The 21,433-nt window shown below is 52.6% G+C and overlaps 8 protein-coding genes across 8 annotated transcripts; 1 reads left to right on the top strand and 7 right to left on the bottom strand.

The window, feature by feature from the left end:
- Positions 1 to 92: 92 nt before the first annotated feature.
- On the bottom strand, positions 93 to 2,414 carry AYL99_01384 (hypothetical protein; the record flags this gene model as incomplete). Its single annotated transcript, XM_018832900.1, has 2 exons — positions 93 to 2,208; positions 2,260 to 2,414. 2 exons carry the CDS (start codon positions 2,412 to 2,414, stop codon positions 93 to 95), a joined length of 2,271 nt encoding a protein of 756 aa, XP_018698779.1.
- Positions 2,415 to 3,533: 1,119 nt separating this feature from the next.
- Positions 3,534 to 6,104, top strand: AYL99_01383 (hypothetical protein; the record flags this gene model as incomplete). Its single annotated transcript, XM_018832899.1, has 1 exon — positions 3,534 to 6,104. One exon carries the CDS (start codon positions 3,534 to 3,536, stop codon positions 6,102 to 6,104), a length of 2,571 nt encoding a protein of 856 aa, XP_018698778.1.
- A 613-nt stretch (positions 6,105 to 6,717) lies between these two features.
- On the bottom strand, positions 6,718 to 8,721 carry AYL99_01382 (hypothetical protein; the record flags this gene model as incomplete). The annotated part of the gene is made up of 3 exons (XM_018832898.1): positions 6,718 to 7,304; positions 7,390 to 7,973; positions 8,042 to 8,721. 3 exons carry the CDS (start codon positions 8,719 to 8,721, stop codon positions 6,718 to 6,720), a joined length of 1,851 nt encoding a protein of 616 aa, XP_018698777.1.
- Positions 8,722 to 9,747: 1,026 nt separating this feature from the next.
- On the bottom strand, positions 9,748 to 11,241 carry AYL99_01381 (hypothetical protein; the record flags this gene model as incomplete). The annotated part of the gene is made up of 2 exons (XM_018832897.1): positions 9,748 to 10,715; positions 10,767 to 11,241. 2 exons carry the CDS (start codon positions 11,239 to 11,241, stop codon positions 9,748 to 9,750), a joined length of 1,443 nt encoding a protein of 480 aa, XP_018698776.1.
- Positions 11,242 to 12,117: 876 nt separating this feature from the next.
- AYL99_01380 (eukaryotic translation initiation factor 3 subunit K) lies at positions 12,118 to 13,073 on the bottom strand (the record flags this gene model as incomplete). Its single annotated transcript, XM_018832896.1, has 2 exons — positions 12,118 to 12,676; positions 12,904 to 13,073. 2 exons carry the CDS (start codon positions 13,071 to 13,073, stop codon positions 12,118 to 12,120), a joined length of 729 nt encoding a protein of 242 aa, XP_018698775.1.
- Positions 13,074 to 13,561: 488 nt separating this feature from the next.
- AYL99_01379 (hypothetical protein) lies at positions 13,562 to 15,011 on the bottom strand (the record flags this gene model as incomplete). Its single annotated transcript, XM_018832895.1, has 2 exons — positions 13,562 to 13,792; positions 13,851 to 15,011. The coding sequence occupies 2 exons, from the start codon at positions 15,009 to 15,011 to the stop codon at positions 13,562 to 13,564; spliced, it is 1,392 nt and encodes a 463-aa protein (XP_018698774.1).
- A 1,332-nt stretch (positions 15,012 to 16,343) lies between these two features.
- Positions 16,344 to 18,267, bottom strand: AYL99_01378 (hypothetical protein; the record flags this gene model as incomplete). The annotated part of the gene is made up of 3 exons (XM_018832894.1): positions 16,344 to 16,703; positions 16,799 to 17,565; positions 17,655 to 18,267. The coding sequence occupies 3 exons, from the start codon at positions 18,265 to 18,267 to the stop codon at positions 16,344 to 16,346; spliced, it is 1,740 nt and encodes a 579-aa protein (XP_018698773.1).
- A 161-nt stretch (positions 18,268 to 18,428) lies between these two features.
- AYL99_01377 (hypothetical protein) lies at positions 18,429 to 20,886 on the bottom strand (the record flags this gene model as incomplete). The annotated part of the gene is made up of 4 exons (XM_018832893.1): positions 18,429 to 18,633; positions 19,578 to 19,955; positions 20,009 to 20,690; positions 20,748 to 20,886. The coding sequence occupies 4 exons, from the start codon at positions 20,884 to 20,886 to the stop codon at positions 18,429 to 18,431; spliced, it is 1,404 nt and encodes a 467-aa protein (XP_018698772.1).
- Between the last annotated feature and the right edge of the window lie 547 nt (positions 20,887 to 21,433).

The following is a 21,433-nucleotide window of genomic DNA, read 5'->3' as shown; positions in this document are numbered from 1 at the left end:
TGAAAAAGCTTTGCCGTGGGGCATAATGGTACACAAAACGCAAGGATATGAATTGCACCACTCGCACATTTTCCTTCTTGGGTTTGTCCTGTTTACCGAGAAATCTCTATGGTCTGAGAAGAACTGTCGCCTGCAGCAGCGTCGTATCTGCCACCATATCCGCCTCCAGCTGCCCCTGGCGCAGCCGCAATCGGTGTGCTGGGTGTTCCAGAACCTTGCCTCTGCTGATAACTATACGGTGTCTGCGGCGGCTGACTTTGCTGAGTCTGATATTGCCGAGGGTACTGGTGACCTTGCCCGAGAGCGCCATTGACCAGAGGCTTCTGAGGCGAAGCAGATCGCGCCAGTGTGGCAGCATTGTCTTGCGCACGTTGCGGATATCCTGGTTGAGCCGGCCGGTACGCGCCAGGCGTTTGCGACTGAGTTTGAGCCGGTGTGGACGCGTTATTACTGTAGCTTCCATAACCATTTTGCATGGAGGGTCGCTGAAATTGCTGGATCGTAGGGCGCGACGATGAATAGGGGTTCGCGGAAGCTTGGTATGCATTTTGCGGATAGGTCGCTCGCGCAATCGGAGGGGTCTGATAATTTTGTTGTGTTCGAAGACCGTATGCCGCCGTGGCTGGAACAGAAGCATTGTAATTTCGAACTTGGGTGTTGTATGCCATTGGCGTTGCCTGTGTTTGCGAATAGTTCGGGCGAACTGGCTGAGGCGTCCCTGATGGGCGGCTCGCCGCTGCTGCCGCTTGTTGCGCCATCTTTTGTCGAAACTTCACGTACTCGTCCATGTGTCCCGTGCCTGGATAGTCAGGCACCTCAACAACAAGTCTTGTGGAGATGTTCAATTCTTCGAGTTGATCTCCGTTGAGCTTGGCCACAGCAAACGGGGGTAATGACGAGACCAAGATGTTCAATTGATCTCTCAGCATCGTAAACGTGTCAATTTCCGGGGTTGTTGGCTTCGGTACCGTGCCTGCAACGATTGTCTCAAGGCTGCGGTTTCTCTGATAGGAACTGAGAGTTTCGATCAGTTCCGAAACCTCCTCAAGGAGCGTCTCAACTTCCTTTTCTGTGTTTTCGGGTTGCGCATCTTCTTCACCTTGCTCAGGCTCGAAATTCGCAACCAAATCGGCAAATTCATCTTTGTCTTCTGCGACTCCGTTTTCGCCGTCACCCAGCGACACTGAGGGATCTCTTGTCGTAAAAAGTCTCGACAGCTTGTGCTCACCGTATTGTCTCCACCATTGACGACTTTTGTCTTTCTGAGACACGACAGAATACGAGTTATCTGAGGTAGGTGCAAAGGAGGAGTAAACAGAGCTGAACAGTTCCTCCGGACCTAGATCATGGCCCTGTCGCACACTGTTAGCTTCGAGGGCTGCCTTAAAGTCGTTGTTGCTGGATGCAGGCTGCACCCTTCTTCGATCTTCTTGTTGTGGGTGGTGGTTACTCGTGGTCGCATATGAGAGCCATGAACTCGTAGCCAATCTGGCAAATTTGTAGTCGTGCTTGTTCTGAGGTAGATTCTCTGTCCGGCTGGAGTTTGGAATGAATTCCAGAGTATTACCTCTCACCACATCCCTCGCCGTGTGTGGCAGGTCTAAAGGCTTGATTCGGCCAGCTTGGCGAAAGACCGTCCCAAATAACCTCTTTTCCTGTTTCTTGAATGCTTCTTGATCTCCGCCTAACGCCGAAAAGTCTGTAAGTTCGAATCCGTTGGGAAGTCTTGAGCTTTCAGCCTCTGGTATACTGCCAGCCTTGTTCTTTTCAGGTTGCCGCTCAACTTTAAGACCCGAGAACAGGATCTGGACACTACCGTTGACTTGGCTGCGCAATGACAGGAATTGTTTAGGACTTTGACTGATCAGGTCGGCTTTAGGCAATTCTTCGCCATTGGTTTGGGAGACTTCGGAGGACTCAGTCTCATATCTGTCCAATACATTGAGTAATTTTGAAAATTGGCCTTGGACGTCAGACTCAACCTCGCCATTCTGTGTCGTAGCGGATAGATCGGTGATCAGAGCGTTTTGGGCACTTCGCACATCGTCTTTCAAATCATGGAAAGAGTTGTATGTCCCTGTCAGAATACGATCCTCGATAGTATCGTTGGCGGATTCTGACTTTACAAGGCGGGCGCGTTTGACTTCAGGCGCCTCGGACTCGGACGAAGGCAGAGGGTACTTGAGAAGCGATGGAGTAGTGTCATATCTGTATTATGCATCAGTAGTCTGTCGCGGGCGTGGAAGTGGGCAAACGTACTTGCGGAGAACTCGCAGTGCTTCTTGCAGAGCCGATTGTAGAGCAGAGTCTTTTGAAGCGATCTCTGGCGATACCGTGCGCTTTCTCTTGCCCAAGTGTGATGCAGACACAGAAACAGTGTCTTCATGTTTGGATATGCCGTTGACTTCGGCCATTGTGCTGACAGGTCGTGATGGATTCGAGGTGCCGGTCGGCGATGATGTTGACGGACAGGGAGCAGAGGGGAATAACTCGACCACATGCAGATCTCAACGTATGTCGCGATATCAGTCTCTTAACATGATTCAGATCCTTAGTGTGCGCACGAGCCACGCGCCTTTTGTGTGAAAGGGTGGAGCGTGTAATGTCGACCTGAGAGAAGAAAAGGGAGCGATGAGGGGGTTGTCCACGCGCGTTATGGACTTGCAAAATGACTGAATCCAGGAATGCAACAAGAGAGCGGCGCACCGAATGCGGCAGGGTGTAATGGAGTAAGCCACCAAGAGCAGCTGGGTGGTGGATCGCAAGATGAATGCCCCTGGCTGCTTTTTTTCACTGAGGATGCGCCGAATCTGAAGTCGACGTAGTTTGACTGCGATCGGCTTGACACCCGCAGTCTGCTTTTGGCTTGGCGCGCCGCGACTGCGCTGGAGTCCATTAATTATGTATCTGTATCTTCGCCTTCATTTCACTTTAGAGCTCACCGTCCACAACTGATCTGCTCCACTTGACAAGAAGGATGCTTGTATTGACTTCTTAGTCCATCTCTTTTACACTCCTCTATTCTCTTTCTGACGTTCCTAATAGCTTCTCCTCTGAAGCATCAATGGATGCTCAGCGTCCGTCGTGTCCACCTTCTGTTCGGAAGACCTCTTCTATCTTCTATTCTGCACATACAATTTCACGCCAGAGCTGCTCGATATCAACACCAAACCCAACGTTATGGGAGTCGCGCTAAAGTCACAAGGGTTGCACCCCTAGCCCCTGCTGCACCAGAGTTTCTAGCCGACCAGCAAGCGCTATTTCCCACAGAGTTCTCCGAGTTCTCCGAGTACATCAGACAAGATGGCAGCGAGAACAATCTTGGCGGCAGCCGAGATCTTCAAGAAAGGACGGGCTATAATACGAAAGAGATAGAGCTGGATCTCGGTTACAAGCCCAAAGGTCCAACGAATTGTCCCCTACACCGGTCAACGTTCCGCAAAAGATTAGACCAAGTTCTCTCTTTGTTCCTTCCCTCTCATCCTAGACGAAACAGAGTTGATCTGTCGTATACGAATGCTCTCCACTGGCAGATGAACAATCAGAAGGCGGACGAACAATCTACTACGACTTTCAGAAGTTCAACATCTTTGCGCAAACTTCTTCTCGATTACCTCCAGAATGTTGTACCCCTCCTACATGGTGCTCAGGACGATGAGAGGCTTTTGTCTGCTCTCAGAACCACTTTTCCTCCGGACTCTCTGAGAAGTCTGGAGGAACTTGGCTACGACATTGCTGACATCGCAAGTTGGGCGTGGGTTTTTTCCTCTGACAATGTCGACCTCGCCTTTGCAAGGTACATCGCACTGGCTCGAGAAGTACGCGAATCTGGACGAGGCCGGATACCGAAGTTTGTGTTTTTACAACTCCTTCGCGCGGAGAACCTCAGTCCTTTCGCTCTGAAGGGATTCATAAAAAGCATTCTGGCCGACTTACAAGTCTGTTCGGAGGCTAAAGAGTATTTCGGCTGGTCTTGGGTTACGCGAGTGTGCTTAGTCGTTCGGCTGCTGCGACATGCTCGTTCGGCGGCGCCCGAGTGCTTTGAGGACATCAGTGTCATTATCAAGCATCTCTTCTCGGATTACTACAGTGTCCACCCCCGCTCACTCGAAGGTCCGGAGTTACTGCGCCTCTCCCATATTTACAACCGCTTCCTGTCACTGATATCTTTGGCCCCACAAAAAGCACCTTACAGTGCGTATCTTTCACAACAAAATGCGCAGCTAGTACTCGTCCGCACAATGTTCGCGTATAACCCACAACTATTACTGACGCGCGAGGGCTACCGTGCGTTGATTGCAGTCCAACTACTCCATCCCAAGACTGGGCCTGAACGCGCATGGGCGGAGGCCAAGTCTCTGTCTTGGCCTCCGTGGCGTCACATCAAGTCAGGAATTGAACAGGATCTCGAGTATCCTGGGAAGGAGAGCCGTGTCATCAAGCTATTACAGCGAATGAAGGCAGCAGGATATTCTCACGGTGATTGGGAAAGGAGTGCTGCTGTCTTGGCAGGGTGGGATACTGATAGAAGCCCTACTATACAAACTCGCGCCATATTGATGCGCCAGCGACGCCCGTGGCTTCTGTCACGGAGCCAAGAAGAAAACGAATCCTGCGATCCGCCAGAACTGTGGGCTGCACGCATCCGAGCTACAAGAACCAAGCGAGAGGCATGGGCGTCCTTTTGCTCCTACGAGAAATCCAAACCTGCCTCCCAAGCACATTATCAACCCTATTTCGCCATGTTGGATAAGCTCCTCAGCTCAACTGTCGAGCCAGGATCTACGCTGGCCTGGAAGTACCTCGCAGGCGACGTAAAAGAGCCTTTCGAAGTCTCGGCAAATCCCCGCGAAGTCATTTACGTTGAGACGGAGGTTCCTTCGGTGGACGAATTCTATGAGCACATGCTGCGTGCCGGGGTCAAGCCAGGTGGTCATCTTCTTGCCAGTCTGCTGAATTACACTGTCCAAGTCGAGACTGGATTTGGTTACATTCAAGCCAGTCGATGGGACGAAGTTACGAAAGACGTCCTTCGCCACGCTGAGAAATACCCAAGCTCTGTCATCCGGGAGAGTTTGAACAAAATCCCCAAGCCTACCTTGGCTGCCTTCATCTCGCTCATATGTAAGAGCGGACCCGAGGATCCACTGACATTTCGGGACATCGGACGGATGGACTTTACTACAGACCAGTTGGTCAAGAGAAATCATCAAGACGTGCCTGCTTTGACATATGCGTCGCAATTGCTGTTCGCGGCAGGCGTCACAGACATTCGCGTTTGGAACGCCTTCATAGAAGGGGCGTCGGTGAGTGTTAGAAAATCACCAACCAGCTACAAAGGTGCTGCATCTAGGGCAGCAGTGTGGCGACGATTGAGAAGGATTCTTTCACCTGAGGAGATGCACCTTGACATACATCCTGACCTCCATACCTTCCGACATTTGACAACGATCCTTCACACAATGCTAAGAGATGTGAACATGCGGATCCCATCAGAAAATCTTGGCTCACTTGCGAAGACCACTTTCGTTCGGGCGATCTATGGTCGTATGGCCAAGGCCTTTCTCCCCGGATCTGAACGCTCACTGCTTGTCGTGCCCGATTTGGAGGATCTCAAACTCATGATTGATGTCTTGGTCTCTACACATGACACTCATGGGATGCTTGCGCTTCTGAAATGGGTCAACGAGCATACCATAAAGTTTGGGCCGAAGAACCTTCAGTCCGAACCCGAGTCTCAGAACAAAGTGCACGAGACTGCGCAGGAAAGAGCCTTCGCTTCGTCGCCGCTGGATGATATATTATGTGCAATCAGACTGTTCCTTGACAGTGGCCGGTCGCGGTCTCCCAATTCTTCCGATACAGAAGGAGACGGTGTCAGGTTCGAAAGTCCCTTGGAAGGAGATGCTCGCATTATCCAGCAGGCACGGGAGCATTGTCGAGAGCTGCGCTGGCCGTCAGATGACGAGGTCGGGCTTTTCCTTGCTCGCGAAGTCAAGTGGGTGGAAAGAGTCAGGCGGACAGCGGAACTGACAGCGCGACGGAAGGCTATGGCTAATAGAAAAATGCGCAGACCGCAAAGGGATGAGGCGGCTGTTAGATAGCGTGCCGAGATCCCGGGGGAGTCGACGTGGTCGCTTGATGATGGTCAATGGCTAAGGTATGTTTGATGAGAGCCCGACGGTCTGTGGTGAGCCTTCGTTCGCGACTATAATTGGTCTCGCTTGCAATGGCTTTGCACAGTTACCATTGATCGATGGATGTGTCTTGAGTACAAAATGTATATACGCCGAAAAGGGGGGACTGAATCCTTGAAATGAATATATATATAGTATGATCAAAATCAGTCTCATTCGAGCGAGCCCTTGAAAGCGCCAATCTATTTATCCCCCTCATTACAGTTGCTCAGATCATGAGAACAGCCTGGCTTTGCTGTCTTAATTATGTAACTTTGTGAAAAAGAGACCCTGATTCGCATCGAGACTCTCCCAGTGGAATGCCTCGTGGTTTTAAATCTCCATGGTGAGGAAAGAGGGAGAAGAGAAGAGAAGAGAACAGGGAGCAATTTTTTCCGGAATCCCCCACTGGTCATTCCAGCCTCCCAACCTCGCCGCCATGTCCAGGGAAACGACGCGGACCAAAACACGGAAACAGTTGGCCCATGAAGTCGTTCCCTCCAGCCTCGAGGTCAATCGCGATAAGCGCTTTTCTCTCTCTCTAGCTCATGGCGAACTTGGACTTTGCGCGTAGGGATCCGCCCCAGTACCACAGAGCCCAGATGCCGATGACACCGCCGCAGAGCAACCCGCCGAGCACGCTGATTCCGCGACCGATGCCGAGATTGACGTAGAGCGGGTGCGCGTAGATGATGCTCCCAGCGGCCAGTGCGGATCTGCACAGATCATTGGCCGCAAATAGGGACGCGGCATATTGTGGATAGGTGAGCGGTAGGTACATGAATATGCACTGGAAAAGGATGAAGGCACCGCAGGCGTAGAATGTGATGCCGATGATGGAGACGATCCAGTGGATGTGAGGCGTGGACGTCCAGCCGAACCAGAACATTCCTGCGGGCAGGAGGGTGGTCGCAAACAGCGCCGGGACGAGACGGTGTTCTTGGGCGCGAAGGCCGTTCTTCTTGATGTCGGGTTCAAGATAATAGTAGACATAGGCGACGTAGATGAGAATGCCGAAGACGCACCCCACGACGATGCAGATAAAGACAACTCCCAGCTCGCCAATGTTAAAGCCGTACATGCCGACATAGACGAGGGGGAAAGCTTCGAAGAAAGAGTAGTAGATTCCTGTTCCCAAGTAACGATGCCGGTCAGCACGATGTTTATCGCAGAGGTACTCGGTGGAAGGGGGCCTTCTTTCGAAGCAACTCACCATAGATCAAACTCGTATAGACATTCGTGAAGAAGACTGCAGGGTCCTTCAAGAAAATCTCGACAGGCTTCCACATCTGCTCTATCGCAACTTTGGAGAACGACATGCTGCCTTGGTCGATCTCGCCTTGGCTCTTCAAGTTCGGGTTGCCCGTCAGTTTGCGGAGACGCTGAGCCCGACGCAAAAGGATGTTGCTGGCCGAGGTTTCCGGCATAGACAGCAACATGAGCACGAAAATTGGAGACGACATCCAGAGAACTTCCCAGAGTGCCCAGCGCCAGCCTTCGGCCACAACCGAGAAACCTGACAGAACAGGCCCGAGCGCAGGTGCACAGAATGCCGCAGCGACCCATGCCGTCAGAGCATAGGGAAGCTTCAAGAGGCCATACATGTCGCCCATGGTCGCGCCACCGGTAGCGAGACAGGGGCTGCCCATGAAACCGGTGAGGAATCGCAAGACAAGAAGGGACGCGTAGCTGTTTGCCAATGCAGTGGGCACGCAGAGGATGACGAAGAGCCCGAAAGAGACGATATAAGGAATGTTTCGGCCAATGGCCGGGATCTCAGAAAGTGGAGAGAAGATCCTAGTTGCAAGCATGTCAGCAACGTGAACGTTCCGAGGCGGAAGGGGGGATGAATGGTCAAGACTTACATCGGTCCAAAGCCATACCCCAGCACGTACATGCTCAATCCCAAACTTGCTTTACTCTGCCCCACGCCAAATTTCGCCATCACCTGGGGTTCCGCTGAGGTGTAGATCGCACTTGCAGAGTACACCACGAAGGTATACATGAAGATGATAAAGGAGACCCAGACTTTCTTCCAGCTTCCCCAGTTTTGAGGGTTCGCTGGATCGTCGGTGGTGTACCAATCCACAAGAGTGATGCCATCGGCGGTCGTCTGCGGGGCGATAATGCTGCTTTGTTGGCGCTCGACGGCCTCTTCTTGTTCGACCTCGAATCGTTCCTGAGAATAGGGCAGGGTCTGTTCTCTGGTTCTTGTCCGCGTGGTGACAACTGTGAAATCCGCTCGAGCAGCGGAGTGGGCTGTAGGAATGGTGCTTAGGTGTCGTGCCTCGATGTCCTCGCGGTTGGCGTATGACGGTTCACGAGAAACAGCGTGTGGAGTGGTAGCGTTGCTGGTTTCGCGGCTGACATCAACGTTTGGAGTAGTCTCGATCTCTTTCTCCTTCTCACTCGCAGTGGCCCGCTCCCAGGGGATAGTAAAGCCGGGATGTTGCTCAGGAAAGGCAAAGAGTTTGCCTTTGGAGACCCAGTGCAATACCTGCCCCAAAGGTGCGTCTTGGATTGCGTCCAGAACTGCCTTTCCCATCTTGATGGTTCCGTGTGCTTAGTATCTGTTATGACAAGAGACTGAGTCGACTCATGGATGGAAATGATCAATTCGAAAATGGCGAGCAGCAACCGCCCTTCTTATTAGGACGGTAAACACACGTACCTCCATACGACGTTTCGGACCAGTGCAGCATAGTCAGCGACTAATCATGCAGGGAACAATTTTCGGCCGATTTTATATGGCGTAGGCAAGGGCTTGCTTGGGCCACCCATAGCACGGATGGGTATCGAGAAACTCTTCAGTCAATAGAATTGTTGTTTTCGGCTGGACCAACTGTTGAGCCAGGGGTTGAAGCATATCCACCTTACGACACCAAATTGTCAGCAACAGAGTTCCTTGGAAAAACAGCAGCCTCCATATGGTATTGGAAATCGTTGAATGGATAATTCGACCACTACTGCCGTAAGGAGGAATAGTAATAGTGACCGGGGACCAGACGAGGCTGCTGTCGCTGAATCGAGTAGTAGTTAGCTCCCGCTTTAGCCACTAACAAGTAATTACGAGAATTTCTCTGGCGCGGATGAGTCAACTTACGGCCATTGTACAAACTGTCCACTCCGATACGCCCTTGGCACGTCGGATTCCTCGGACCAGGCGGATTGCGAGTCTTGGAACCCTCGCTGCTTCAACAGGTACATGTCATGGTCGGGCTCAAGACGAAGGCACGGGCCAGTTACTGATCTCATTACACAACTGTGGTGGCTCAGTCGGACGAATGGTAGGCAGATCTCGCACGAACCGGCCCACGCCCGTATATCGGATGTCCTTTGTCAGCGAGGCTTGTCTGCGACGTCAGAGTGCATAGGCGGCCTGTTTTCCTAATCAGACGCCCATGTCGCGTCTCGAATCGGGCTTTGACTTCCCCTCAGAGTTGTCTTCGGGTTTTGTTACCTCAGCTCTGATGTTCGACCAACAGCAAAATAATCTCCAGCTCGGGCTCTGTCGACGCAATGGACCCTGCATCGAATGAATTCATCTCGGCTGCGATCGAACAAACGATATTCATCTCGGAGCTGATTCCCACAGCGTGAAATATTTTGGCTTCTCTTCTGTGAATAGATATGGCGGGATGAATCCGTTAGGTAAGGCCACCATCTCAATCACAAGCCTCACACCGGCCTTTTTGAAGACAGGTTGCAGTTCTCGGCACTTTTCGACCATCAGACGCTGTGCGAGCACGACCTGGCTGATTTGTTCCACCGTTTCTCCATCCTCGGAAATGGCCAATCTCGGCTCGTCATCTTCTCTGTAATATTCGTACGAGTGTACCAAGTTACTGAGAAGTGGCACGCCATGTTTCGCTTTGTCGGTCGCGATACATGTTTCAAACGGAAACCAAACACGTCGCCTAGCGTGAAACGGTGGTCGGTCACCCAACGGAATACCAAACACTTTGAGAGTCTCGAGATTTGGAGGGAGTCTGCGCCATGTAGCGTGATCACACACTGCTCGGACTCTGATCAAGTTGACTGTTCGCACGTCAAGGTCAAGTTGCTTGATAGCACGAAAGGCTGACAGATTGAGATGTTGGCCGGGATGGTTGAAGGACTGATGAGACGGTCTCGAGTATCCCAGGCTTAAAGACAAGTGCTCGAGCGAGTGGGTACAGTGCCGGGCTATGGCATCCACAAAGGTCCCGGGAGACACGTTACCGTGCATGCGACTGTTCCTCGTGAACATGCCGTCGTAGCGGATGCCTTCACTGATCTTCAGGGACTTCAACGCTCGAGGGAAACTCAACAAGATTTCCAGAGAAAGCGAGAAGATATCGCATTCTTCGAGATGTAGATGCTCGAGGTTAGTCGAACCGATGAGTGCCTGATCGTCCTGGAATTGTCGCAGCAGTCGGTCGGGGAAATCGGTGCTGGCACATGACATTGTCAACGACCGCAGATTCGGGTGTAAGAACAGCATTGCGTATTTGGTCATAGAATAGATCTCCTTCTGACCATCAACGAAGTGTAACGTGCCTAACATACTGATTAGTTGAGGCTACAGGTGGTTTGTTCCTGAATACTTACAATTCCTCAGATGCGGCAACGCTCGCTCATCACTGTTGGGGATAACTGCAGAAGCAGCCTCGAAGATGCGCTCATACCGATCCTGGAGATTGACCCAGCCTACTCTCTCCTCGGGAAATTTCGCATTGCAATCAGGTGTCTCTAAGCAAAGATCTTGGAGGTTTCGCATCATGAAGATGTAAGGTGGTAGTGTGCTCAAGCCATTATCATCCCCAAACTTAGTGGAGACAAGCAGAGAGCGAATCCATGCGGTCCGGCGGGGATTAGCATGTAGACTGGCTGACAGGGCGGCGGCTTGACGACCGCTGACCACCTCGATTGTGTGATACAGAAAGGGCTCTGCCAGGTCGTCGAAGTGCTTGGAGACGAGCGTAGCATTGCACAGAGTTCGAAAATCGAGGAAGCTGAAGATGGTGATCAAGACCTCATCGGGGAGGTGTAGTAGGAGCAGGGCGGTGGGTGTTTGTGCGATCATGGTGGCCGTGGGTAAGACTTGCGAACAGCCGGAGTTGCGGGCGGTTAAAATGCTGGCATTGGGGCTATCTGCCCGTCGAGCTGCTGTAAGAGTGTCCGTTTGAGATGGGTGATATTTCTTGACAAAGGAACAGGAGAAGTGGGATGCTGGAACTGGTGGACGATGATCACCTGCTGTTGAAGAAGAGTGACAGCAAGTTGAATCACTCAGGACCGTGAAGGGGGCGAACGATGTCATCGCTGCTTCAGGCTAGGGTGGCTAGACTGGCGGACGCTCCGCGACTGGGTGCTGCTTCCGCCTGGCCGCCCAACTGGCCCCAAGAATTTGGTTAAAAGGGTTAAACGGCTGCCTACTAACGAATCCCCTAGCCCCTCATCCGGGGCGATGATTAAAGCTTGGGGTGACTTTGGCACGCGAGCGATGGCACCCGGGGTTCGAAAAGTTCTCGAATTAGACACCAGGGTCATTTCGCATTGCCGCCATGGTTTGGGAGGAAGCTCTAGTCAGTGGCCCTTGTAGCAACCCCAACCTAGCTCATACTATCGAGTACATACATACTCCGCACCGTGCAACCGTTAATCATGATTCTCTTTTTTTATCTCCAGGCTGGAGGAATGTCATCCACAGGTGAGAAGCCCATTGACCCGCCCTCACTAAGCTCAGGAGGAGAATATTCGTCAATAAACAGACGAACATACCGTCGATCGACGAGGGAACCGGCCTGGGACAGGAGGCTTCCAGAATCTCGTCGCTTCTAATAGACCGTGTGTTCAAGCCACGATGTCTGACTGCACTCTGAAGGACCAAGAGCCCAAAAGGCCCTGGTGTGCAGTGATTGTCCTAATTCGGACGTCGTCACAATCTTCGCTTCCATTTTCAGGCGGGCGCCTCATAACCTCTCCTGAACACTCGGCCAAACATATCAACTCCAACTCTTTCACCCTTGGTTTCGCTCTTGGCTTCGTTTTCTGCGTTCGCCGGAATGTCCACCTTCTGTCCCGCAACTCTCCATCCACAGGCAGTCTGGGCGAACTTTGTCAACGCATCTCCTCTCAAATCCAGCCACCCGCTCAGGACTCCCAGGTCGATTTGTCGGAAGGTCTTTCCCACCTCTCCAGCAATTCGTATCCGCACCAGGTCTTCGAATCCGACGACATCGGCGTAGAGGTCTGAGTAAAGATCGTCTGACTCCAATGTAGACCAGAAAGCCTCATACTGCGCCGACTCCAGCAGCGTGTTCAGCCGGGTGAGCTTTTGTATTGACTCGGTGAGGTCGGTGGTGGGGATCGAGGTGTTACCCGGGCTGTAGGGAATTGTCGAGGGAGGGAGAAGAGCAAGGCAGAGGGAAAATGAGGGCGAAGGAAACACTGTCAGCGCCTTGACAAGGATGTTTGTCACGGTCTCAGGGTGGAGGAGTTGAGGATTAAATTGGTATCTGTAATGCCGCCGGTTAGCCTGTCACCCGCAACAGCAACAAGTTCGAGCCGACAAGAAGCTTTGAAGGTAGGAAGGACGACATCAGATAGAGCTAATAATTCAACTCTCCATAGTTCCCGAGGGACAAGTCAGGTAATAGGAAACGTGGTATGAAAATTCTCTTCATCATTGTGGAAACAGATGAACCCGGTGAAGGTGTGGCCTGCGGTCTGACGGGGTTCTTACAGTTTGAGCAATGCCAGGCATGCATATGCATCAAAAAACTTCTCCTCGCATTGCTGATTGACGTATTCCTGAAACGTGGTCGTCGTCTCAGGGTTGTAGCGGTTCAAGCCGTTGAGGATCTCGTCAATCAGAGCCGGCCTTTCTTTACATTTGTCGAAGGCGTAGCCCATCTTGTTCAGCGTCGCGCAGTTCAGAGATGTGCGTATGAGCCTAGATTGCGTTTCCAACCAAAAAAATCTCGGTGTAGTGATAGAACGTCGTTGGCGAAATATGTAGTGTTTGGTGGTGGTGAAGAATTTGGGAATTTCCTCGCGCAGTGCGCTCCGCAGTCGTCCCGATTCGAAACGAAGACTTGCTGCCTTAAGGCCGGGGGGTATCACTCAAAGCGGCGGGAATCTGCGTACGCCCGAATCTGAAAAGTCGCGTTTGAGAAAGCTCTGAAATTCATGGACATTGGAATCGACTTTGCTATGGTATCGGACGCATCTTTTATGTGCCTGCCCTTCCCAGTAATATACAAACACACCGGAAGCAGCCCAGGACGTGAAATTTGTGTCCAAACTCTACAACATGGAGAGGCGTAGATCGTGAATCGCACGGATATTTCACGAGGCGGTCGTCTCGGTTTTGGCACCGTACCCAAGAAAATCCCTTTCCATCACGTAACTAACCAAACCGCAGCACCTACGACCAGAGCGGCCATGACGAGGGTCAGGATACCTGCACCAGCCTTGTCGCCCGTAGTGATCTTGTCTTGTAACTCAGCAGGGTTGGTTGGCGCCGTAGACCCAGCGTTCGGGTCACTCTTCGAGGTGGCGCCGGTCCTGGTGGACTTGGGAGTCAATTCCTGCCGGTTCAATGACGTACCAATCACAGACAATGCAGCCATCTGGAAAGGGATATTAGCAACTGAATTCATCATGGGGTCACGATCGAACAATCCATACCTGCTGTCCAACGCCGGTCGTACCGTCCCAAGTGGTTGTGTACCACTGCATGCCACATTCACGACCGGTAGAGCCGCCATCGCACTGTCCCGCGGCTGCCTGTGCACTGGCCTGGAGTTTTGGAAGAATCTGAGGTGCTGTAGAGGGCACGAGCAGACTGGTCACGGCCATCCATCTTGCCAAATACGACTTGAAGCTCTTTTGATCCTGGTCGCATACCAGGGTCGATTCACACTGGATCTCCGACATGATGTTGCCTCCATATTGCGCCGGGAAGAACAGTTCGAATGTGCTATTCAAGATCGCATTGACCCGATCGAGCCAGACTGAGCTGCCATTGGTGAAGTTGTACATGTACGCGGAACCCACCAAGAGGGTACCGTAGTTGTACGTCCACACGTATCGCGTCTGGTCTGTGCAGTTGTTGTCAGAGTCGGTGTTATCCCAGATATAGAGAATGCCGCTTGACGGGTCTGTTTGCATCAAGGCACTGTTTTCCATCCAGTCGTAGACCGTATTCGCCCAGTCGGCATAACTTTGGTTGCCCGTCACATAGGCAAGTCGGGCAGCCAGTTGGAAGTTTCCACCATTGGACACGGCGTTCTTCAGATTGTAGCCGGCGTTGAACGAAAACACCTGCCAGTGGAACCCACCACCGCAAGTGGTAGTATCCCACAAACTCTTCTGAAAGTTGAAGACGGCCTGGGCGAGCGCTAACCACGAAGGAGCGTCTTCTTCATCGGATTCTGGGAAGTTGGCCTCGACGGCATCCATGGCAGAGAAGGCCCAGAAAGCCTGGTCGTCGACACCCATACTCTTCGACTGGTTAGGCGGGTTGAAGTTGTTGTCGGGTCCGCGCTGGAACTGGAGCGCCTGTGACACGGTGGGATTGTATGACGAGTCATTCGTGTACTGCCAGTAATTGATGAGGGTGCCGAACATTGCGCCGGACTCCCACCAACAGTAGATCTGCGGGTTATTGGGATCGCAACTCAAGCCACCCGGTAGCAATCCAGGGACTTGGCCGGTCTGGTTGCCAGTGTAGAAGGTCATCATGTCATAAGCCACGGTTGCGGCAGCCGACGACACACTGTTGGGATCATTGATGTCGAGTGAAATGGCCAGTGCACCAGGCACAAGGGCCAGAGGCAGGAGCCTCATGGCGAACGGGTGACAGAAGATAACGGAGAGCGAAGGGCAGACAATGGAAGTGTCGATGACGATTCGAGGGCTACCAAGAAGTCGTTACGGGGTGTGGAAAATGGCTACTGCGACGTCGAGCGAGCGATGGAAATTGGCGCAAGAGAGATGGCCCGGAGATGGAGGTGACGGTTCGACGCTGTGCCTGCACAAGCTTTCCCTGGCCAATTCTGGTAGCGGCAGGAATAATAAAGAAAAAAGAATGACGATTGTCCTGTTGCGGCGTCGAGTGTGTTGGATATTGGATAAGACAAGAGTGAGAGCGAAAGGACGACAAAGAAAGACGCCCAGTCGGTCGATCCCTGACCCCCTAAAAAGCTACGCAAATGTTTTGGATCATGCGTCAAACGATTCCCAGTTTGAGCCGCGGACCGTGTCTCAAAACTTGACTTGACCTCCACCCCGTTTGGAGGGCTCACTAGGTCTAGTAGCCGTCGTCCATCCTTCAGCGCTGGCCTGGGGATCCACCAATACCAAAGCGTTGACCTCGCGAGATTGCGTTTCCAGCACTGCCTCAACTGTTTATTATTGTTACTATGATTGATGCCACGGCTGCCACGCCTACGTACTCCTCTATGTCATTGTGTCTGCCAATAACAACGATTCCTCGTACACTGACACGGAACCGCAGTCCCTCCTCCCCCTCTGCTACTCGTCCTACTACTCCGTTCCGACGCCCGAGACACGCGTAGTCCGCTCACAGTCCTCACGGGCAAGGCAGAAACTCGAGCAGTGAGCTCGAGGACACGTTTTTGAGGGGGAGGGGCTTTGGCAGTTCGCCCTAGTGGCCTAACGACACCAACTAAAAAGACCAGTTCGGTGCCCAGGAGAAAAAAGCTTAGCAGCTCTTGTAGAACGTGGGCTTCGGCTTGCCGTCTAGCCCAGAGGCTTGACTGCGATTTCCACAACGCTCAACTCTGGGCACGAGCTTGACTTGGCCACGGCGAAAGTTGACCTCCCTCAGTTCATCTGCGACTATCCGGCCCCCCGCAGCTTGCTGACCAGGCACACCCTGGGTTGCGATGATCCTCTAGACTCGTCTTGCCACGAATTACGATTCCTCTGCCTCCTATCACCGTCGTGAGACGTGCGACATTTGCCCACTCAGAGCGGAAGACAAGTCAAGATTGTTTGCGGGAAAATGCCACAATTGTTGAGGTTGGTACCACAGTAAATTCGACATCACTCATCTACCAGGCAGGTCATCATCGGGGAATCTCAGAACTCAAGCAACGCCATTGCACGCAAAAATGCCCTGTTGAAGTCCGTATCCTCTCCTCCCTTTACTCGTCCTCAGGCAGCCGACAAATCCAGCGGGCTCTTGCAGGTAAAAGAGTTGATCTGAGGGTTCTTGAATGCATCGATCATGCCCTCAATGGCCGCGTACGCACCCAGTCCAGCCGTCGCCAACGCACCACCCGCATGAATAATGTGCCACACGTTGATGTACCATCTGTCCGCGAAGAATCCTTTAATCAACCTCTTGATACCATGATCACTGCGGGTGGTCTGGCCGGTGTGCTCGTTGAAGCCTTCGCCGGGCCTCATCGAGTTCCTCTGCATGGTGTAGGCAAGGTGGATGATGGGTGGGAAAGAGTAGCTGAACTGTACAATACAGAACGCTGCAATGACGGAGACAAACCCAAAGTAATCCTGAACCATGTGTCAGTGAGCGAAACAGACGGGTATATTCGACCAAGGCATTCCAAACATTTGCTGCGCGGGAAGGGGGAAAAAAAGACACTCACCGGGATAGCAGCTGCAACGATAAAAGCCACCGACCAGTAAACTGGCACAATCGCACTAAAGAGATATTTCCCGGGCTTGGACGTCAAGGGCGGCGCATGGAACAACTCCTGTAGCACTTGATTGTAAAGCACCTTGATTCCAATATTCCCGTACAATCCCGCCGCAATCAACCCCGACACCACGACCAGCATATCACAGGCGGCCTGAAATCCGTAGGGCGAAAGACCCATGTAGGCGATGGTGAAACTGTACTGGCCTTGGTAGTGGTAGACATAGCAGCCGTAGATGAGGTAGACGGAATAGATGAAGAATTGTGCCGACCACATGGCTTTAATGAAGTCCCAAGGCCGACGCATCTCGGCCATGATCTCGACAAAAAGCTGTGCCCCGCCGTACGCAAAGACACCGCTCATGAGGCCGTTGATGGCACCGACGAAGTTGCTCGAGTCGGGGAGACCGCCATAGTGCATGATGGCTGGGTAGACGCCATTCTTGTCCGGTGTGATGGTCGTGGCGTTGACGGCCGAGCCCGCGGAGCCGAGCACACTGATGGCATAGTTGGGCGGCGAGTGCGCCATGACGCCCATGGAGATGAAGATGACCAACAGGTTGAGGCCGACGGCGACCATGGAGAAGACGCCGAAGTTTCGCAGCGTCCGAACCTGGCCTATGAAGAAGCCCGCGATGACAAACAGGACGACGCAGACGACGTAGCAGAGCCGGAACTTGGACGTCTGCGAAATGCCCTGCCCGTTCTGGATGATGACTTGGCCGCAAATGAGCAGCAGCTGGATTGATTGCAGAATATTGACAACATAGCGAGCAGTGGTGCCCATGGTGCGGTAGGCAGATCACCGTAGTTCCGGAGAGGATATTCGTACGAGTCGAGGCCGAGATAGACTTGCCAGAGAAGGTAGCCAGAATACCCGGCCATGAAGGCGAAGACCGTGTAGAGAGCAACGCCGGGACCCCAGCCGAGGGTCCCCAGGGCAAATCCGACACCGTAGGGGCCCAGGATATCTGTCGTGATGAGGTAGAAGCCGGCTCCCCAACTGGCGGTCCTCAACGCCCGGGAGGCATTTCGCCATTCTTCCTCAGAGACCACGCTGTGTCTGGAAAAGATACTTCGGCGGCGAGGCTGCTCATTTTCCTGACTGTCGTGCCCATTTGCCCCAGGGGTCACAGCCTTTTCCGCCTTCTCCTTTTCCGCGGCATCGACACTGTTGTCAACGGGCACTCCTGCCGCTGCCGCCACAGAGCTCTTCCTCCTGAAAACCTGCTGCATGATCCCTCCATCGGGGATGTTTTGCTGAGCTTTCTCCTCTTCCCTGGTGCGATTGGCGTAGTGCACGTATTCCTCAAAGGTCACTGCAGAATCATAAAGCTTCCGCTGGGAGGGACTGATATAAGTTTCCGGCCTGTCCGGCTTGGCCGGCAACCCACCGTCCTTCACATCTGCTAAAGACATGTTGACACAAGTGAGGAGTCAGTCGCAATAGTTGGGTCTTACCAACTGGGTGAGGTGATATCTGAAGAAGACCTAGGAGTGGCTCTTTGCAGTGCAAAGTCAGAGAAGGAGAGAGGGAAAGAGAGGGCAGCTCGGATGGAGGACAGCAGTACAGTATATACTTACAGCAAACGCTGCCACGCGAAGGGCTCCCATGTCGGCATCAGGTCGCACGAGCATGGACTTTTCTGTGGCGATCGATACCACCCCGTGTCGCGTGGTGCGATCAAGGCATCCAGCTTGTGGTCCGTGACGCCAATGGCTGGAGTCAATGGCGAACCGAAGTTGCTGGGATCATCGACAGGAGTCGCGTCACCAGGATCCAATCTGAAGGTGTTGTCAGTCCAATCTAGCACAAGCATCGTTAAGCTTTGCCCAAGCCAGCGGACTCCGCAGCCTCGAACTAGGGGCTATTTGAGCCTTTGAGTGGAGTGACTGTGTCGTGAGTTGCCTCCAGACATCCGACACATCCTATCTCCATGGTGGTGGATGGTGAACAAGCTCTAGAGCTCCCTGCTTGCTCAGCGGTTTGACCTCTTTCGCATCTCAGAAATGCTGTCCGTGGCCTGCATGTGTCAACCAATGTAACCTTGGGCTCGTGTAGATGAGTTTTCTAGAAACCTTGGAACTCTCGCGGAACGGGAACTCCCGATATTTGTGAATTATGAACAAGAAAAAATATTAATTACATGGAGTATTTCTTCTGGGCTCGACGAACACGCAGCTCCACCTCGCCGTGCCTCGCAGGGTGGTGGGATCGGCTTCGGACATGGCGTTTTCCACCGATCAAATATGAAGATGACAGGAGACCGTGAGAGGCGACGAAGTGATGCAGTTCAGCGATTCTTGTTTATTGAGTGTTACGTAGGTGCTCTTTAGGTGCCTTTGGTTTCAGGAGCCTCCTAGAATATCATCACATCCTCTTCCGACGACTAACGATACAACAATGTCGCAACACCGGAGTCCTTTTGGCATGTTCAGCTTTGGTTCCCAGGTGAAGTATTCCTTGATCCAGAGATCCCACCACGACTACCCCAGGTTGCATTGGTGAGACTTTAGGACAAGGTCTGTTCTCAGGTGGCGTTGGAGACCGATGCCGGGTACAATGTGGCAAGGCTGCCGGATCTTTGCCCACGTAGGCTCAGACTTTCGGCGCAGGGCTCGGCGAACGAAGCGGCGTTCTTGCCTCCGGAGTCTGAGCCTGGGATCTGGAAGGAGTACGTTTCTCATGCTCGGTTTGGCACTAAAGACCAAGCATATTGCCAACCAACCCCGCATGCGCAACGCCTGCCACATGTTTGATGTGATCTGCCAACTCTTTCGGGTCCATGAACACCCTCCACACTTGGTCCGGAACATCTTTGAATGCGTCGATGAACCTTTGGTTCTTGTTCTTGGCTTCCATGTGGGGGGCTTCGATAACTTTCCGAATGTAGATCGCCTTGATCCAGTCAGGATATTTGGCGTACATGGCAGCGTACGCCTCCGGGTCGGACTGGGTTGAGTCACCGATGCAGACGAACTTGCGGTTCGGAAGCCAAGATTGAATCTTTTCGATGCGGTCAGTCTTGTAGTCTTTCACCCCTTGAGTGAGAGATTGCAAGATGCCCCCAAGTACATCCATGAGGCATCTCGGAGGATCAGTGTCCCTTGCGGATAGTTGGCGTCAACGAAGTCGTGGAGGAAGGGGTACAGATTGTACGGAGAGGCCGACAGATAGAACCAAGCAGGAGATTTCAAGGACTCGTCGAGAACCTTGTAGAAATCCGGCATTCCTGGTGTAGTTTTAGGAACGTCGGCAAAGGTGGACTGCAGAATACCAGTCGGACTGGGAGTCATAGTCACTTTTATCGTGTCATCAATATCGGAAATGACACCCCAGCCTTCAGGACCGACAAAGCGTGTATTGGATTTCAAGCTGGGGAAGGTGTCACTGTCGCTCGTGCAGGTTACAGTCTTTCCGTCAGCATCATCTGCACCGCCCGTGAGCAAGGTCTGGCTGCTGATCCCATTGGAATTTGACGGTCCAAGAACACGTCTGTGAGGGATTCCGGTAGAACCTGGGCAGGGAATCTTGATCTGAATTGTGCGGGCTGGAGCAATGGCCATGATCAAGGGCTTGATGCGTTCTTCGATTCTCTTTCTGGCCGCATCATCAACGCCAGCCTTACCATCCAATCCGACCAGGTCGGCGATGGAACTGACATATTTGGTAAGGTCCTTACGGCCTTCACGGAAGAAGCAGGCAACAAATTCGGCTTGCCAAGGCTGTATAGACTCTTTTCCAGGCTTTATCGGGCGGTATGCTATGTTGTCCAGGAGCCATACTATGTTGTCCTTAGGGTCCGCTTTCTTGCCGAAAGGGTTCTTCGAACCCAAGAGACCTAGTTTGCACGTTAGTGGCTCCTCTCCCTGGATCTGATCCTGGGGTATTGACATACTAGTGCCTTTGTCAATGAAGCTCATCTCGGTCTTGCTCCAACGTTTCGGTAATTTGGCCTCAATGCTTTCAAAATCGGCATCTTTGCGAGATTGGGCCTCAAGAGGGGATTCGTTGACCTTTTGACCGGTGAGGTCCATGGTTGACTTGTCCTTTGTTCTAGGCATGATGGAGAAGGCTCTGAGGCAAGCTGGTCCAAGTGACTTTGGGAGGAGTTGAGCTCGTGATAATGCAGAATGATAAGGATAATGTGCTAAATACCAAATAAGCGGCTGGGAGTGCCTGTGATGGGAAATGGTTGAGGTAGGCAGAGTGAGAAAATGAGACAAAGCAGAAGACAAGGGAGAAACCGGCAGCCTCATGCCTGCTGATCGACCAGAGCAGGATCTCATATACTCAGCAGGAAGGCACGAGGCTGGTCATGTATACAGGGAGCAGGAGAGGGTAGACAGTCAGCAGGAACGAGAGCACACAGCCATAAGCCGAGCTCAGCAAATGCCAGAGAACTTCGTGCATGATGAAGAAGCTCGTTCACAAAATGATTTGAAGTGTCAAGTGGTTGAAGTAATCGGAACGAGAAAGAAGCAGGCTGCTTGTCCTTGGCCATGTCTCGAAACCTGAAACATCCTCATGATCGAGGAGGAGCGTGATCACCGTTGTTCGTGGACTGGGGTTGGCGGGTGGCAG

The sequence above is a fragment of the Fonsecaea erecta genome, assembly GCF_001651985.1.
Source record: "Fonsecaea erecta strain CBS 125763 chromosome Unknown Scaff1, whole genome shotgun sequence".
In the NCBI taxonomy this organism is placed as follows: Eukaryota; Fungi; Ascomycota; class Eurotiomycetes; order Chaetothyriales; family Herpotrichiellaceae; genus Fonsecaea; species Fonsecaea erecta.
Note: the sequence above shows the minus strand (reverse complement) of the source record. Positions and strands in the feature narration are given on the sequence as shown.